Here is a 19899-nt window from a genome sequence, read left to right on the forward strand (position 1 = left end):
TTCCTATGCAGTAATCAGACTGGGGGACATGCCACTAGCCTGATGTCCAGTCAGTGATGCTGCTAAAGTCGCCTTCTCATGACTGAAATGATCAATAAATGCCTTCACTCCACTGTAAGGCTGTACCTCTGGCAGACAGCCAGCATTAATCATATTTCAATGTAGATAGCTTAGATAGCTTCCTTCTAGGAAGGCCAGCACGAATCTTTGCTTCTTGTCTCTGCCACTTGATTGCTTTACCCCTAAGTTTCTTTTAATAAGAAAGTCCCTCCCTTTGTACACAGGCCTTCTTATGCTAAATTCCAAGACTTAGGTTTCCTTGACTATTTGGTCTGGCCATGAGACCATTGGCTGAATTTCTTTTCTGACTCTGTGAGACAGAATATTTGGAAGATTCCAGCAAAATCCCTGACCCTAGATCATCCTGTGAGTACTTTGAAGAGGAACACACTGAAAACCTGTGGTGGGAGATTCAGACTCTTCCTAAATGTTGCTGGAATCCTGGGACACTTCCTATTGAGGAAAACTAAACAACTTGTTTCAGACAAAGCACATAATGGTGTAATGAGAAATTTTGGTTTAGTCTGTAAAAAGAAGATTATGGATAAATAGAAGCATCATATTCAATCTGTCTGTTGTTCACTGAAGGGTGAAATCTGCAGAGAGCCAGAGAGCAGCTGTTTATTCTTTGGTGCTTGTACCATACTGACAAAAAATCAGTTTTTCTATATGTTACCTAGTGAGGAAAAACAATGATATGGTCATTTCTTTTGACAGACTCTTTTTCATAAAGTCATCTCTACACCTCAAGATCTTGAGCCAAAAGCACTTGCTTCCTATTTGGCAGAGGAGAGACCTGCATGAACTAGAAGTCTCAATTTTAGCAGGAGCAAGAACTACCAATCTATTGCTAGGGAAACAAGTTTTAGTATGATCTATTACTTTTAGTCTTATTTCAGGAAGAGAAAGGTGAGAATTTTTCATGAGTTTCTCCGTATTCAGTTTCTCTATAAATAGCCTCATAAAGCTGATAATAGCTCTGCTGCCAATGAGTGTGTTGGAACAAACACAGTCACCAATCTTGAAGCAGGATGGTTCCATATTTGGGACTTGCCCCTGCCAATCACTTCTAATCTCCCCTCAGTACTTCCTGCTCCTCATTGTAATGCTCTTGTGCTCAATTTTTCATTCTCCTGAAGTTCATTGATGAGCCCTGTCCCACATGGACATGGGCTCAGATGTCGGGGGCTGTGGGAAGGGTAGTGCTGAGAAGAGGAACTGAACAGGGAGGTAGGGGTGTGCTACCTCCCATGCTGCCAGCACGGTTGGAAAGAAGTGAGGGACAAGAGCAGATGGATGGATTTGGAGGAGGGCAGGGTAGAAGAGAGGTCAGGAGAGAGAGAAGGCAAAAACAAGGGAAACAAAATCCAAACAGCCCTCCAGCAGTGAGTGTACAATCTCACTCCAGCACGAGACAAACCTCTATCAAGTATTCGTCTGGACTTGGCAGCTCTGTAAGTAGTGCTACAAATGGTGTCAGCAGCAGTGCATCTTCCTGCAAATGCCAGTGCTAGCTAGGAACCTCCCTGAGGACTGCTGTCCTGAAGCCAAATGAGAAAAAAACCCTGATGCTTTCAGCTATTCCTGGAGTTCATGTCCTGCCTTAGCACATCCATTCTTTTGACCAGTGAGCTGTCACGTATGCATTAGAATAGCGCAGTGCCTGGGAGAGGGAGGAGGGAGGGGAAAGTATCCCAGCATCCCATGACCATGACTTTTGCAGATTTTTTTTAATGTCAGTGGATAAGTCCTGGCAGATACCTGCTCAAGCCAGCCTTGGGCTTCCTGTTGTTTCCCTGACATTTGCACAGCCTCAGTAGCAGGAGCTCTAAGGCTGTGTTTGCAGAGACTAACTCTTGGGCACTCCGTTTTCAGTTCACGAGCACGCTCAGACTGCAGTTCTGACAAAGGAGAGGCTGGTTCAGAATCTGGAAATTCTTGTAAATAATATTCTAGACCAGCTTACACATGGTCATCATATTTTTCCTTTATAACCAACAAAAGAAAGAATCTGGTTTATGGCTGTCCATTATATTTGTAACAGATAGAATGGCATTCTAGTAGCGTATAGTGGAAAAGAGCACGTCCCCTAAAAGAACTTGAAAATTTGCTAATACATTGATGAAAAATCATTGTACCTTCTTGATGCACATATGAAAAGAGCTTGTTTGATCAGCTTTTAAAATTACTTGTGAATTTAATTAATTTGCTAAGTTCTCTGTGGCAGTGTTTACATGAAGCAAACTGTGCACACATACAGTGTTGTTTCTTTCCAGTGTCACAGGGGTTTATCTATTATTTGTGAAATGCTATGAGATTTAGCACAACTGATACAAAAAGGAATGTTGAGGTGTGATTGACTATCTTACATTGAAGGGGAGGAAAAGGATTTCAAGAGCATTTTCCTGCTAGGAGTTGAGACTAGATTGTCAAGATGGATGATTTTTATTTATTTATTTATTTATTTTAATATACCTTTAACATTTCAGTAGTTGGGGTTTTTTTAACAGATTCTGGATGTTGAATATGAAAATATTAGCCTGTTTTTCTCTGTTACCCTTCACTGGTAGCTTTTCTTCTTGGATTCACAGGGATATGCAGGACATGAATAACACTGACAGTTTCTGGCAGGTGATTTTATGCCCTGTTCTTAGATACTTCCAATAAAGCTCATTTCAATGTATTGATGGCTGTTCCCATGCTTAGCTCTCCTTGTAGCTAGACTTTTTCCTAATATATATTCCCCTACTTCCTTGGTACAGATTAATCAGTTATTTCCTGCGCTGTTCTTAAGAGATCTAGGAAAGAATTTATCACCCTCTTTAGTTACTCAGTGTCTTCTTTTTCTTATTTTTGTGAAATTACACTTCACCTTTTTACATATAATCTAAACAGCATTTTCATTTATGTTAAGCAAATACTTTGGAAGCTGCAATGGAAATTGATGTGGGATGTTGAATAGATGACTGCATTGACTATTAATAAGGACATATACAAAAACTAATTTAGGAACAAACTTACTGGCATAGCGAGATTTTCTGGGGTTTATATGGTTAAGGGCACTTAGATTTTATCCCTTCAGACTTCTTATTTTCCTAGACCACCACTGTGAATTTTCCCTTTCCCTGTTTTGAAAGCTCCTGTGAGATGCTTGAACTGCCATTCTTCTGTCCTTTAAAACATTCACAATTAGAAATGGCACTGCCTTTCAGATATAGAATAAGCATGAAAATGGTATTCAGACCCTCCTCTCTCACTACACTTTCTTGACTAAAATTAAATTTGCTGATGCATACATTTTTCTATCTCTTTAGGGACAGTAGGTTCAGAATTGCTAAATTATAGAATAGCAGAGTTTTACAACAGCCTCACAAAGCAGAGGGACATGGCATAGCTCAGGGGGAATGATAATTGCATAGACTTTTTAATCTTTTGCATACTTGTTAAACTGATTACAACTGGATTAATAAGTAATCCAACCTCTCAGGTTTACCCAGCACCCAATTTCAAGCCATTTAACATCTACAAGAAGACTGAGGTTTTCTTATACTTTTTTAGGATTTTCAGAGGCATCACATTGTATTGGTACCTCATTGGTTACATATGCATGGACTTCCTGCCAACATGAAAAATTTAATCAATTTGACATTTAGCTTTATGTGAAAATGTATGCTGCTGGCATCCATTTTTCTTAAATGTGTGTAGAAAGTGAGTGAAATAAAATGCTTATGTTTGAGAAGGGAAAACTAGAATGAAAGGTAATAAAAAGTGAAAAAATCAAATCCACTCAACAAGACAAATGAATGTTTTTGTTCCAAATTGACTCAGCTCCAGTAGAGAAGGACAAAAATGCTTTATTGTTGGAAGGATGTTTGCTCCCTCTGTAGCTAACTCCTGTTCATCATTGTTCTTTAAATCCTGATCTATACATTGATGTTCTTAGTGCTTGGACTGATGACTTTTTCACAAAATCCATATGCAAATAACTGCTGGGACTCAGGGGAAAAGTGTTGCTGAAAAATACAGTCTGAGTTGTGTCCTCATCTTTATTGCACTTGTGCAAACTCTCTGTGGTGGGTTGACCTTGGCTGGCTACCAGGTGCCCACCCAGCCACTCTCACTCTTCCTCAGAGATAAAAGCAGGGAGACCAGTTAGAGATTGCCATCACAGGCAAATGAGACTTGAATTGGGGAAAGTTTATTTGATTTATAGCTAATTAAAATAGATCTGGGTGGTAAGAAATAAGGACAAAGGTTAAAATAACCTTTCCCTGCTTTACTTTTTCCTAGCAACTTTATTGCTTCATTCCTGACTCTTCTTCATCCTCCCCACCTCACATGGTGCAGGGGGGATAGGGAATGGGGGTTTTTGGTGGGTCTATCTCCTCTAGACTGCACCTTTCTCCTTATACTTTTTCCTTGCTCCTGCATGAGTCCATATCATGGGGCTGCAGTCCTTTAGGACAGACCTCCTCCAGCATGGTCTCTCCACAGGTAGCAGCACTTCAGGAAATATCAACCTGCCCTGGATTGGGATCCTCCACATACTGCAGTGTGAATATCTGCTCTGGTCTGATCCTCTCCAGGAGATCAGACCAGATTTGGGAAATACCAAATCTATCATGATCTCTTCCAAAAGTCACAGGCTGCAGGACTATATCTCCTACAGCTCCTGGAGTGCCTCTTTCTCTTTCACTGACCTTGGTGTTTTTAGGATTCTTTCTCACACTTTTTTCCTCATTCTTCAAAGTCTGTGCAATATTTTCCTTTTCTAAAGTATGCTTTCACAGAAGTGCTACCAGCTTCCCTGATGGGCTCAGCTATGTTCTGTTGTGAGTCTGTTGGAATCAGTAGGAACTGTCTGTGTCCAGAAAGGGGCAGCCCCAGGCTTTCCACAGAGACCACCACTGTGGCCACCCTGCTACCATCACCTTGCCACCTAAGCCAGGTATTTGTTTCTGTCAGGCACTTGCTGCACAGGTAAATGGGAGCAGTATGTTCTGGTGGTAGGACAGTGGAAACTGGAGAAGATATCCTCAAGATTTGTTCTTTGGAAAAAAATGGTTTCAGATAAGAGTGATATTTTCCTTCAATGGAAGGTAAAATTCATTCTCATTACTTACTGCATAGCTAAGTTCTTGTCTGACAGTAAAGAAGCTCTTTGGGAAGAGACAAGAGGCTTAGGTTCTCCTCAGTTCTGATGATTTACAGTGCCACCAGCACCACCACTATGTGTAGACTCTCATCATTGGAAAGCTCTTTCTAAAGAGATACCTTAACTCAGGCATAACTGATTTCTTAATTTCTACCATGTTCCAATTTAGGCTGCTTAATTTTTTTTTTTTTTTTTGCCTAAACTATAGTTTTCTAATGAAAAAGAATGAAAAAAATTATAAAACAGTGCCTTTTTGTTCTCTCATAAAAGCTGTGTTCCAGATTAATTAAATAGCTAGGGTATTCCAAGAGTTATTAATTTGTATGTTTCATTTATAACTGATACAGCAGAATTACGTAGATTTTTTTGTAAGCTTAACAAGAATCATTATTTTGAGCACTAGATGGGAATATATGACAAATGGTACAGAAATTACAGAACCCTTTTGGTATGACATACTTCCCAAAGCTGCTGCCAGGGATGGCAAAACAATGGCCAGATACAATTCCCTCTGATACATAGTGCTGACATTTCTCTCCCCACCAACAGAGACAAATCAGTATTTTTTTACTATTATGAACTTTTACTCTATTTCACTATTATCCTATAATAGGAAGAAAACAGTGCCTTTATTCCCTATGCAGAATTGTAACCTAACTTACTCCCCCTTTTTCACCACCCCACTCAGGGAAAGGGGCAATTGGGAGGAATCAATGCTACTTTTCTTCTAACAGCACATCCAATCTATTTTGTTTAATGTGTATTGCCCTTTCTGCCTTTACCTGTCTCCCATACTCCATGTAAAGCCCTGCTGCTTATGACTGCATTTGCAGCAGACAGCTGAGATGTTGCTGAAGTCAGCAGCACTAATGCTGCATTAGAGAATCCTCTTCAGGGAAAACAGTGTTAGATTTAACCCAGGGGGCTGTTGCTGCAGTGAAAAGCTCTATGCTCTGAGCCACTCCGTGTTTTCCTAACAAACAATATGTCAAGCTTTGCTTTCATGAACAGTAAATGCAATAGTAATGCTTCTCACTTGAGTGGCAGTTCTCAGCAAAAGGCTGTAGAAGCAGTAGGGTGAAATTCCCCTCGTGTGGCAAGCTTGCGATGACTTCCACTGCTCAATTTGTGTGCCTTGAGGATAGGCAGAAGGACCAGGGCCAAGCTGGTGTAAAACATGTCAGCACTGATAACAGTTTTCTTGATCCATGACTGTATGAATCCCATGGTCCCCAGACAGCAATCCTTATTATTCTTATTCCTCAATCCAGAAAAACTGCCACAGGGGTACTAGTGTTCTGTCCCATATGTGTAATCGTAGCCTGCAGGCAGGATTTTTCTCCCATTTCTTGATCACAGCTGTAATGTCACCTGTTAATTAGCCCACATCATGCGAAGATGCTGCACAAACACAAAGGCAAACATGATCATTTTCTACTGGGATTTTGTTCTAAAAGCCAGACTTTCTAAACCAGCATCAGATTTTTAAATGCCCAGTTATAAAAATTCAGCATTCATTGTGCTGGTTAAATGGATGCTCCCTACAAAACCTGTTAAAAACCACAACAGAAAGAGATGAATGGGAGATGAGGGGGAGTGGAATAACAAGCAAATCAGGTAGTGGAAATTATTTGCCATATCCTCAAAATGCAAAATTTTGACAGTTTAATAATTTTTTGGTGACACATGGATAGAAACTTCAGTGTTTCAATACTTTCACCTGCTTCCTGTTAGACCATCCAATTCCCTTCATTCACTGATCTGCATGCATTTTCTGTAAGTGACATATTCTTGAGAAGTTCCTATAGGTGATAGCTTAATACACTGATTGCCTCCACTATTTCTCTAACATACTTCTTATACTTGCTATGACTTCCAAGCACAGCCCTGCTATCCTAACTCCAGCAGCCCTTATCTGAAAGAACCTGAGGAGTCTGTGGGAAAGATTTGAGATTGGAAGCAAATGCTAGATGCCCACATCCCCCAGGAATTTCTGTTTGGAGATGAGCAAGAGCCTTGGAGTGAAAGATTAATATTTTATCCACTGGTGGGCTGCTCATTTCCCTGGCTTCTATATTGTTCAGTCAGGAAATCTTTTAATCTTAAATTCAGTGTGTGGCTATTTCAGAAGAGGAACTGGGGGAGGAAAAAACCCTGTCCAGTTTAATTGAAATAAATGACTTTAAAACAATTATGGTCAGTGAGGTCCCTTCATCCCCTAGTCCTTTATGATCCATTCTAAAGAATGTGGATCCACTTACTCTTGGTGGTCAGTTCAGGGAAGCTCTAGTGGACTTTGTCAACACCTCACAGACATTTCTGAGCTTTGGTGCATGAGTGCTCTGTCCTGCAACTTCATACACTTGACAAAAAATTGTATTTTTTGTCAAGTGTATGAAGGATTGTATACAGTACAATATAAAAATTGTATTCAGGAAGGAGTGCTGGCTTATTAAGTAGTGCTACAGGAAGGATGTAGAAGTGCCAATAACCCAATGTAGGATCTTGTAAAAGCTGTAGGGAAGACTATTTGCTCCTGAATTTTCTCAGTGAAACTGGACTATATGATGAGATTATTTTATAATTCTAACTAAATTTCTAGTTTAATATAAACATAAGAAAGGCTTCACGGGAAATTTTGGATGTTTGACTATAAACATGTCTGAAGAATGCATAATTTTCTTTCTTTGAAGAAACCTCCAGTTGTATTATGAGGATTTTGGGGAAAAAATACTGGTACATACCTTTAAACATGCATCAAAAAACCTTTTTACTTGAGCTATTTTATTTCCTTCCTTTGATGGCACCAATAAAATAGGAGATGAAATATTGAGTTTCATTTTTGATCAACTAATATTTCAAGCTTAAAGCCTGGGCCTGATTTTATGAATGTGTAAGTGCATATGGCCTCTATGTAATTCTGTGTTGAATCCTATGAAAGTAGCATTTTTATTAGATGTGTCTATTATTCTCTCATTAAAATGCACAACATTGCTGTGTGCCTGTGTAACACAGGAATGTGCAAGAGAAGGAGGTACTAAATAAGACACTGTTAAACCTGACTTAAATTTTTTCACAATAGAAATTGTGACACCAATAACACAGAGGAGGGTGTGTTTATTTAAAAAAAAATTATTTGGTTTAAACTATATAAGAAGCTCTCCTCCAAAACCAGGTTTCTTAATACCTCCTATCTTCTTAGCATATTGAGTAAGATAGTTGTCAGGACAGAGGTCACTGTGGCAAAGCCACATTTTGATACTTTCGCAGTCAAAAGTAAGTGAAGACTGAGGCAAAAAAGTTGTTGAGTACCCCAGCTTTCTCTTCATCTGCTGTTACCAGTTTGCCAATGTTGTTTATCAGGGGGCTTGTTTGACTTTCCTTTTCTGGTTAACATACCAGTAGAAGCCCTTCTTGTTGTTATTGGTGTCCCTTGTGAGGCTGAGTTTCAGCTTTGCCATAGCCTTCCTTTCCCCATCCCTTCATCTCTGTACTCTTACCAGGTTACGTGTCCTTGTCTCCACTGTCTGTGCATTCATCTCTTTACCTTTAGTTCGACCAGCAGTTCCCTACTCTGTCTCAGCTACACCAGTCTCTTGCCTTTCTTGTCCAATTTCTTGCTCCTGGGGATTGCCAGGCTGCCTTCCTAGAGGAATTATTCCTTTCAGATATTTCCCTGGTGTTTCCCTGTGGCTTCTTTTAGGACTCCCTGGCTCATCTCCCTACGACTGCTGGTATGGTCCAGGATGGCTGGCACAGTTCAGAGTCACTGCAAAGAGCCCTCCCTAGCACCCTGTCCCTCACTCTGTCTATTTTCATATCTTCTCACGTTTGCCAGGGACAAGCCTCATATTGCCCCTCTACCCACTCACATCCAGTTCAAAGCCTTGCCAGTGAGCCCCACTAGTTCCTGAGCAAAGACTCTCTTCCACCACTGAGAAGGGTGAATCCCATCTGATGCTAGCATGCCTGGGGCTGTGTGGAACCATTTCATTGTCAAAACCCCCAAAATTCTGATGCTAACACCAGCCATGGAGCTCCAGACTCAGTTTGCCCATTTCTTCCCATGTTGCCACCTTCAACTGTAACTAGAGAGCAGACTATAACCCCCACCCCGGATTCCCTCACCAAATGTCTGAAGGCCCTGAAGTCCTGTTTGATCACCCTTGGACCATGTAGGAGTCCATTTCCTCGACCCCTTCTGTGGCAGAGCGGGACGGGCAGCAGTGTGAGGGCCGTGCCAGCTGGAGGTGCCCCGGTGATGGCCGGGCCCCAGGCCCCAGGGCTGGCGCGCCCTGCCGTGGGCTAGGCCCAGTCAGCACACTGGGCCCTCTGCTCTCCCCGGGAGGGATTTGCCTGCAATTTTAACCAGTAAAGATGTACTCATCTTGATGATGAGTGAGAGTTTTGCTTCCTCAATTCTCATCAATTTTAGCAGAAATTTGAGGTATTTAAGCTCCTGACACGCGAGACCTGGCAATGATGTACGCCAATAGAAGAACAGGTAATGTGGTGATCTCAGATGTGAACAACTGTATAGATCCTAACATTGCAATTTCACTTGTAAAATTAATATCTTCAGTTGTTTAATTTTGAAGGTTATAAAAAAAATCAAGAATATACCTTTCTTTGCTCCTTGGCATCCTTTTACTGGGATAAGGCCTATTTTGAAACACTGGAGTGCTCCTTTGAGGGTTCTTGACCTATGAGATTAGCTGTCAGCTAATATAGTGCATGCATGTGAATGGATATCTATCATTGCTTTCACTAAAGCTGATTAATTCTTCTTTGATATGATTTAACAAACATATGGATGAGGCTGTGTTTGGGGAAAAGCCTGTTCTGATAGCAGCTTGTTTTGAAAAAACATGAACAAATGAAGAAGGGATTGTTCTGCATTTATTGTAAACATGTCCTCTTCTCTTTTGCTCTATGTTTGTCCTAAACTGTGGTGTAAACCATCTTTACAAATGCAAGAGTTTATGTAGCCCTTTATTTTTTTAAGCTTTAAGGTATAAACCTCTGCACATTGTTGAATTGCCAGTTCATCCTTTGACTTTAGTAAAACTACCTGTTAAACTTCTGGAATTTTATGTAGCTCTTATTTTCAGAAATGGACTCTCCCAGGGAGCTTGTAGAAAAGTAAGCACTACTTTATCTTTTTGCTGTTGATGACACCATGATTTAAAGGTAAATGGCAGCACTTTTGTGAGAGTTCAGGTTCACAGAGACAGTGTTCCAAATAGAAATTAGGATTTATGACTTCTTACCATGTGCTGAAGTCACTAACCCCACTGTCTTGTAAAGAGTGGGAGAGCTCCTAGATGGAGTATCTACAGTGTTCTTCCAATACCTAACTCCTGCTTAAAATTCTCAGCAGTATTGACTGCTGTTGTGTCTTGTGCATTGGCTTTGTAAGACCATTTCTGTTACACATCAGTTGCTTAACTAGCTGCTTTAGTACAGTCTTTATATTCATTTATATAATATAAAATACTTTAGGATCAACAGTTCTACATTCACTTAGGATAGCTATTACTAATAAAAGAAAATGAAAAACTAAAACAGTTCTCTTCTTTTTAGAGATAAGCAGGCTGAGCACAGTAATCCACTAAGCTCTTTAAGTGACAAAATATTTATAAGAACGTTTTGTGTTCTCTACTGTGAACTTCCCATCTTGTTCTTAAATTAGTACAACACATTTTCCTTAGAAGACAGAATCAAACAGGCCATGATTTTACTGTAAGGCTGTTACTAACACTTTGCCAGAAACATTCTTTGAATAAGAAAAATCATTTTTACTAGCAGACAGAAAAAGGAAACTCACAAACACTGTTTTAATGGTACCAGCTCTTTGCTTCCACCTTCTTGACTTACTTGTGTCATATCAAAGGCTTTCCACTGAGAGGCTCACCCAGTTCTACACTGGACTATGCCAGTTGTGGTAAGGTGGATACCTGTTTCAAAAAATTGTAGCATTGTTACATGAACTCTGCTCTCTTCTTACCACATGAGCCTTGGATCCTGACGCTGAAAAGTGTGAAAAATCAGCCCTCAGGCTTGCAGATTTTGTGTTGGTTTACAATATACACGGTAGTTATGGGCTCTAACTAATTAAAATGGTATGAATTTTATGGAATCTATGGAAGCTATGTTACACTGAGTTACATCAGCTGAGCCACTTCTGTGAGTACTCAAATTTAGTTCAGTAAGGAGATGCTGTGACTCAGGTTTAGGACACTTGTCTATGGAGAAAGGGTAGTTCTAACTGTTTCATGCAACCTCAATATTTTGTGTTTCTTCTGCATACTTTTCTGGTGTTTCCTGTTGAAATTCACTTTATTACAATAATACTTTCAGGAGACTTAGAGAATAAATATACTGACATTCTACAAAAAATGTGACTTTTTTCTAATACTGTCGCTCTTCTTCCTATTGTCACATAAAGTTCTTAATAGTCACATGAAATACATCTGGAGGTAAGAGAAAATATCCTTTTAAGTTTGATATTACTCCATCCTGGTTAATAAGTGTTGGGAACCATAAAGACCTTTTGATGGTCAAACTGAACAGCTATGCCACAGGGTGTTGCAAAACAAACAAAAAAGGAATCAACCACAAAGGCTTTTGCCCTGATCCTGGATCCTTTCTAATCTATTTGGTATCTGGAAACTCTAAATCATATATGAAATGAAATATTAACTGTAAGTATAAAGCAACTATAGATTTCTGTAGTTTATTGGTTATCGAGGAATCTGGAAGCTCTATCCTCCATGCAATGCTTCAGAGTTGTATTGCTTGTAGGAAAACATGACTGTAGTAAATGCCCAAGTTCTGAAATTATTCAGGATCATAAAATGGTTTCTGTTGGGAAAGAGTTGTGGCCCACCTCAGAATCAAGGTATAATCATGTTGTATGTTTAAATTTTAGAGAATGCAGTTACAATGCCACTCTGATGGGATGTTGTAAATCTTTCTGCTTTAATTTCTAAGTGAAACAGCACAGACACATTGTGAATAAGTTCAGAGAATGAGCCTAAAGTAGCTGTATTTTAACTGTAATCTGATTTAGGTCTGATATGCAAAAAATTAATCTGGTTTCAAAGAAATAACAGGCCAGTGGCAGCTGCACCATGGTAAGATTACACAGGAATTTGGTTTAAAATTAATCCAGCATCTTCAAATCCTACATGTGGTACCCTTATGTCAGTGGATGCTGAGGAACCTGGCCTCATCTTGCCATTGGTAACACTAGCAACACAGAGTGGGGAAGTGTGATGATGGAACACCTGAAGTATTTGGAAGGGACTGAGCTTTGATTTACATGCCTTGGTAGCTTGACACAGTGGTTGGGCTGTTAAGTCCAGCTGGAGGTCAGGACTGGTTAGCTCTGATGTATTGTAAAGGTCACCTGGGCTATGCAGTGTCTCAGTCCCAAGATGAGAGATCCACAGTTGCGCTTGGTGTGTAACTTTGACCTCAGACATCTCACATACTCTGCCTAACACATGATTTATACTAAATTTATACTAAATTTTGTGAAGCTTCCAGGCTTTAAGGACATTTTCATGAGTGATGCTTTTGTGAATCCAGATAAATGGTATGGGCCACTTTATGTTAGTGAGCCAGATAGCCCTGTGGTTTGCAAAGCATTTTCTGTTTCTGTCAATACCATGTCAGGTGGTGATCAGCGTTCATTAGCAGTTCAATTTCTTAGTGCTATGAATACTGTTAGAATTATGATTTAAGTTTATAAATCACTGCCAGGGTCCTTCACCAAACACCACCATGTGTAATTTATACACTAGCTGGTCAGAATTTCCATGTTCATTTTGCATAAATGGTTTTCTGCATATTTCTGAACTTTTTGCACATGTAACTGGCCTGTCCAGTTCTAGAGGTAATGGGTGAAGTTCTAGAGGTAATGGGCAAAGCAAACCCTTGAGGTGTCTATTGAATATGAATGGACAAAGAAGACATGGAACTTTCTAGATGAGAAGAACCATATCTATATGAAGAATGTGATTTATGTAAAAGTCTTGAAAATATTATTTAAGATTTTTTTAAATGTAAATCAAGGTCATACCTCAAGAGACTTGATTTTGAATAAGGTTTTTTGCTTTGTGTTTCAGCGGCTGTTCCCCCAGCAGTGAGGGCTCGTGAGCCTGAGCCCAAAAGTATCAGGCATTACCCATCCCCACAATTCGCCGTTTCCACCCAAACCACTGTTGTTGCTGCCATGGAAGACACTTCTCAAGGCCGGCAGAAAGTGATGGATTGGAGAGCAGTGGTGGCCATCTTTATCGTGGTGGTAGTTTACCTGGTGGCAGGAGGACTCGTCTTCCGTGCCTTGGAGCAGCCCTTTGAGAACAGGCAGAAGAACACCATTGCGTCAGAGAAGGCTGAGTTTCTTCGGGAGCACCTTTGTGTCACTGAGCTAGAGCTGGAGGCACTCATTCAGGTAGGCCATGTGAAGAAGATGGTACTTCTTGGAAGTTAGGAGAAACAGCTCAGTGGTTTATTGACCAGCTGAGTTGGTGGGGAGCAAAATTGTTCACAGAGACCTTGGAACGGGCAGTGTGAAGCAGGCTCTTTCCCAGTCATTTTAAGGTCTGAGAAGCAGAAACTATGTGTCCAAAATGTTGTAAATATATATAACCATAGACTCATAGAATAAGCTTGGGTAGGAAGGAGCCCATCATGATCATGGAGTCAAACTCCTGACCCTATGCAGGAGACCCTGAGTCACACCGTGTGCCTGAGAGCATTATCCAAATGCTTCTTGGACTCTGTCAGTCTTGGGGCTGTGACCACTGCTCGGGGTATCTTGGTCCAGTGCCCAACCACTCTCTGGGTGAAAAGCTTTCTCCTGATATCTCTCCTGACTCAGATTCAGGTCATTTCCTTGAGTCCTGTCACTGGTCATGAGAATGAAGAGATTGGTACTTGTATACACTAGAATTATGAAAGATGTGTGCAAAGAAAAGCAGAACCTAATATCTGGAAAAAAAATTTGAGACAGGTGATAGATTTGCAAGACTTATGCCCTCATCTCTACAAATTTTCGAGTAGTCTTAAGTTCTTAATTCTTTCTTCAAAATTAAACACAGCAACCAGGAGGGCACATAGAACATGACAGATGGGATTTTGGAAATAAATATTTAGCCAAGAATTCTGAACATACAGGTTTACTGTTGTAATTTTAAAATAAATTAAGGAGGAAGAAGTATACAAATCAAAAAATAACTGTCATTTAAAAGCTTTGGAATTTTTAGTCTGATGTAGTATGAAAAGTTTTAGAATCAATTTTGAAGGAAATAATTATTGAATATGCAAGGATAAGGGGAAAATGCATTAACATGCAAGAAAGGTCTGTCAAGGATAGATTTATCTATCCTTAATTGATTAAAACTCTAGACAAGGAAAGTACAATGGATCTCACAAGACTTCAGTAGAGTTTCTTTTGGGATTCCATGTAGAAGCCTATCAGTTAGCCTGGATTTATGTAGTCCCGGAGAAAACAAAGATTAGATAAGAAATGTAACATACCTAAGGAATATATTCAAACTTCAGCCTCAGTATAAATATATAGGTAGATCACTTCTAGGTTGATTGGTTCTTAAAGTCCTTTGAGGAATAGGTAGAAATATTGAAGGAATGGACTTTGAAAGTTGTTACTTTTGATTAAACCAGAAAAAAATTGCTGGCCTTGGTCCTTAGAAAACGCTGTAGTGGAAAATTGAATAAATGTCAATTTATAATGAGGGTCTCTAATCACTGTATAAGAGGTGGTGAGAATAAGTAGAGAGGTAGGGAGTATATTAAAAAGTTATTAAAGAATTAGTTATTAAAAGCTGTTTGCTAATGAGAAGCATCCTAATAATCCTAATCAAGAAATATCAGAGCATGAAAGGCAATTGAAGCAACTCTTTGTATGCTTGATAGGAATCTGCTTGGAAAAAGAATTGTAGAGGGAGATAATAATTATTGGATTAGAATGATCTGTGAAGAGGAATTAATAGAGCTAGGCAAAAAAAGGACTAGAAGTTTCTTTTCCTACCAAATTCCTATCCTTTATAACAAATAGAGTAGATACATCTTTGACTGTCTCATCACTTGAGAGGGATATTATCCTTATCCTTGAAAAATATTTTTCTTCTTTCTACTTGGGATCTTACTGGAAAAATTACAGAAACATGAGCAAATGGAGCAGATAAAAACCTTTCTTCATGGAGAAACCAGAAACAGTCTGTTTTGCTCTTCTCTCTCCTCACCAGCTGCACTGGCTTCCAGCTATCTTGTTGCTTGTGTAAGTGGAATTGATGAAGTGTACTTCAGACTGAGATGCAATTTGGTTTCACTCTCTTTGGGAATACAGGACTCAATTGTTCCAGTACCACTACAAATGCTGGGCTTCTGCTCTTGGATTTGCCTTCAGTCCCATGCAGACCATGTCACCACACCATGTCTTTTTTCTTCCAGAAGGACTTTACTGTGTTGATACCAAAGGGGCTGAGAGTAAAACACACATCTATGGAAGGATGGGGAGAAAACCAGAAAATTGTGGTCAAAAATACATGTTTTTAAAAACAAATAATATCAAGTACTTTTATCTACTTCAGTAGTTTTGTCATTCTCTTTGCTCCTACCTGTCTGTTTGCTTTAGCATGCATCCATCACTTGAACATCCAGAAAGACAATTTCTGCCCTTTGAGGTATTTCAAATTATTGCCTTCCCTGAAATGGGTGGCATTTCAAAAGAAAAAAATACCATCGGTTGGTAGTCATTCAGTAAAGAAGATTGGACGTTCAATTTATAAGCTACACTGAAAAATACTGTGTACTTGTATACTGTGCTTGTAGCTCCTCTGGAGAAGGAAAAAGAGATGGGGAAAGGAGCAAGTGTGAAACAGCTTTGGGTACTCTGATGACCTCTTACTGTCAACAATATTTCGACTATAGAAGTAGCTGAAACTACTAGTTTAAAATATCTTAAATATGTGAGGCTTGTTAGCAAAGTGTTTAGCACTCTGGAAATTAGCTTTTTTCCTACTCTGAGATAACCTGAGGATGCCTCTCTTCAGGTCATTGCTGCAAAACCAATCTGAAGTTTCAGATGGGAAACTTGTAAAATTTCGTGGATTGTGTGAACTGGGAGAGTCTTGCCAGTAATAGTATCATTGTTTAAATTTTGTGTCAGTTTCCATCTAGCAGGATAGTTCTGTGTAGGTGGACTTGTGGTGGTAGTAGTAAGGCATCCTTTTCTCATGCATGAGCTGAAATTGGTTGTTTAAGTGCTGTTAGCTGCAGGCTGACGGCTGCTTTTGTTTTGCTGCTCTCTTTTTGTCCTCCATCGCTGTATGCAAAATACAACGTATTAAAAGACAGCATTGGAATAGTTGGATATTTATAAATGAATGATGTCAGTGAAGATTTAAAGAAAAAATTAATTTTTTTCTGGATGAGAAGGGAGTCTGAGAATCTCAAAGCTATCTAAGGCAACAGCATACTCCTTCACTTCAGGGGTTCGTGCTTGGCCCTGAAAGACTTGCTAAACTGTGTAAACTCGAGTGTGATTTAAGTGTAATTAGCTTGCTGACATTCACACACTCACGGGGAGGGCAGACAGCATTCTTTGGCAGAAGTAACCAGGGTAGCTGACAGTGTGTCATGGCCTATTTAAACGGGCAACCTGTCTGTTGTGCTGATTTATGCTGTTCTGCATAAACCAACAAATGATCTCTGCTTTCACACCACCTGCAATATGCAGCAACTGGTACAGAAGCCCTTTCAAAGGGTTTGGTCTGAAACAGATCCATTCTCTATATCCCTAATTCTTGAGGTATGGACACGTGCTGAGGAACCCTGGCTTTCTGCCCACATGAAATGAAACTGGTCCAGCCTGGAGCTTGCTTGTGCTATAGTTTCACTATCAGCTTAGCCTGGCATGTAGTAGCTCTACTTCTAAAAAAGGCTGTCCCATACTGATGTCTTTAGATGTAGCTGTCTCTGTTCTTGCCCATACACCTCTTCTCCCACTCCTTTCCCTTTTGTAAGGCAATGTGATGAATAACTAAAAGCTGGGAAGCAGATTAGCTACAGCTTGCCCAGGCTAAAAAAGCAGTAGAGGAACATTTATGACCATGAAATGAATTGGAAATCTAGGCAAAAAATGAGTGAGAAAAATGGAAGTGGAAGAAAGAATGTGGTAAATAAAGCATTGGTGGAAAGAGATTAATGAGGAGGAAAGTGTATCCTGAAGGCTAGGGAGAGAAGGTGTTAAATGAATGTGTTTAAAAGTCAGTGCTAAACCCATAAGAGAATGTGAGGTTTTAGAGAAGATTAAGAGATAACTCGTAGACATGACCAGGTAAGAAGTGGGGCAATGGCAAAATAGAATGGCTAAACTTGCTTTGCACATGGACAGTATAGGAAAAGGTGAAACAGAAAACCACCATGACAGTTCATAAATCATATGGAAAAGGGAGCTATTTAAAGAAATGCAATAAGAAAAGTCAAATCTGTGTTGATAGGTGGAATTCCATTTTGAACATGCCAAAGAAACAGAGGATGCAAGAGGAAGCACTTTGCTTCACCTGTTGAGCCCAGCAATAAGTTCACTGAAACTACCGAGGCTAAAGATTGGTGGCAATATTTAGGAGGAGGAGCAAATAACAGAAAGAGAAGGAGAAGGTCTGGCAGTAGTGTGAGCAGCTGATAACAGCAACATGAAGTGAGGCTGGACCACTATGGGAGAAAAGCAAAGAGCTGGAAATGTTAGGAGGAAGAAAAAGAGAATCTTGGTTCCTCTGCAGTGGTTTTATGGAAATTAGACTTGGGAACATTTGGAAGGGAGAAAGGCAGACATTTCTGCTGCTGTTCAAGAGTGAGGTCTGAATTTCTCTATGATGAAGAATACCTTATATATGATCTAAAAGCAACTTGAAAATACCTGCTGAAGGGCATATCAAAAGTCATCTTAGAGCAATTTAGGTGAGTATACTGGATGCTGATGAGAGATTTATTTCTGTACTTCGTAGGCTGATGTGTTCAGCTCTGTCTTCCTTTGGACTGTGAGGCTGCAATGAACAGTGAATGTGTATGTCCCCATGATACAATATGGTGCATTTTCAGAAATCCCCAACAAACATTCAGGAGGCTGATATGTCTGCCTGGTTTGATTCAGTATTATGTGGGACACAGGACAGTGACCAGGAAGCAGTATAGCTACCTCAGCTTCTATCCAGAATATACTTCATTCAAGCACTGTCTGGGAGTCTCTGTATCTTGTTGTATTTATGGACATGAGATCATGTGTAGTGTGGCAACTGGGAAGCTTGAGCTGATCACAAACTTTATTTATGATGTTTCCATAGATATGTTATTTGTTAATTTCAAACAGGGTATATATATGCCATATTTTTTTCTTTTGTTAGCATAAAATATAAATTACTTAATCAATTACTGATTGCCTTGGAATTTAAATTCTTGGCTGACTAACTTCAGTTGATTTCAGAAACACTATTTGTATTTACCACCTTTCTAGCTGCTTCTAACATAACTGTTCCCAATGAGGAATTTTTCCTTTGGCAGTAGTCACTACAAGAACAATATTTATGGAAGAATTTATGGTGTTGGTCCTTTACCTCTCAATTGCTTTGCATCTTTTGTCATTTGTTTATGCATTTTATCTTTCTTCTACCTTAATGGGTAAGTTCAGTTGTGTGTTCAACTTATGTGTACAGAAGAGCTGTACTATACTCTGAGCACATATTAAAAACTTAAATTGAGGCTGTTTCCATGGTCCTAGAAGTTTCCCTTTGGAGCCTATACGAAGTAGCATAGGTACAGTAAGGCATGCATGATGCTGATTCTTTGTATTTTCTTTGCAGCGTGCTGTTGATGCTGATAACTCAGGAGTCAGTCCCGTTGGAAATTACTCTAACAAGAGCAGTCACTGGGACCTTGGAGGTGCCTTTTTCTTTGCTGGAACAGTCATCACTACTATAGGTATGTTTATTGTTTATTTTTTAAAAAGACACAGTCACACTGAGACATAGATGATGAAATAAATTTGAGGAAGGTAGGAAACAAAGAAATAAAGTAGCTGAAGTGTATTTCTCTGTTGGCAGAAGACATGACTCCAGCATGTGTCAAGGGCACTGAATCTTTGGGTAGGTGTCAGAAGCTGTCCACATAATTAGGGTAGAGTAGCAATGCTGACCTGAAAACAGGTAAAACTCATGCAGGCTTTATAACTGTTTTTGATATAGATTGAAGCAATCTACAAGCAATTGCTTGAGAACAAGCAATTCTTTTCATATCCTCCTCCTTTCCATAACTAGAAATATATTCTCATAACTACTACATCCTTTTAAAAATTCTTACTTGCTTTCTTACTAACAATTGGAAGGAATTACACAAATGATACATTGTATAAAAAACCCCTTTTTTTCTTTCTAGAATTCATGGCCTTGATTATTGATACATTTCTCTGTATTAAATAAAGAGTACACTGAACTGCTCCATTCACTTTTCTTGAACCACTTATTTTAAAAAGATAATTATTCAGGCCCTTATCATCTCTCTCCCCATGCATTGTGTCCAATATATTTAGAATTAGATCTCTGAATGTTGTTCTTAGATATGCTAAGGGTTTTAATCTCTCCTCTGTAAGCCAGTTC

At 39.5% G+C, this 19899-nt stretch overlaps 1 protein-coding gene across 1 annotated transcript in view; it reads left to right on the forward strand.

Moving 5' to 3' along the window:
• KCNK10 (potassium two pore domain channel subfamily K member 10) overlaps positions 1-19899 on the forward strand; it is a 56679-nt gene that overhangs the window by 10144 nt on the left and 26636 nt on the right. The window contains exons 2-3 of the mRNA XM_071426670.1: positions 13348-13676; positions 19108-19225. Of these exons, the coding sequence (XP_071282771.1) occupies positions 13348-13676; positions 19108-19225 (447 nt within the window). The remainder of the gene's footprint in view (positions 1-13347; positions 13677-19107; positions 19226-19899) is intronic.

Source organism: Agelaius tricolor, unplaced genomic scaffold (assembly GCF_023055355.1).
Source record: "Agelaius tricolor isolate 1412-34295 unplaced genomic scaffold, bAgeTri1.0.p SCAF_5, whole genome shotgun sequence".
Taxonomy (NCBI): Eukaryota; Metazoa; Chordata; class Aves; order Passeriformes; family Icteridae; genus Agelaius; species Agelaius tricolor.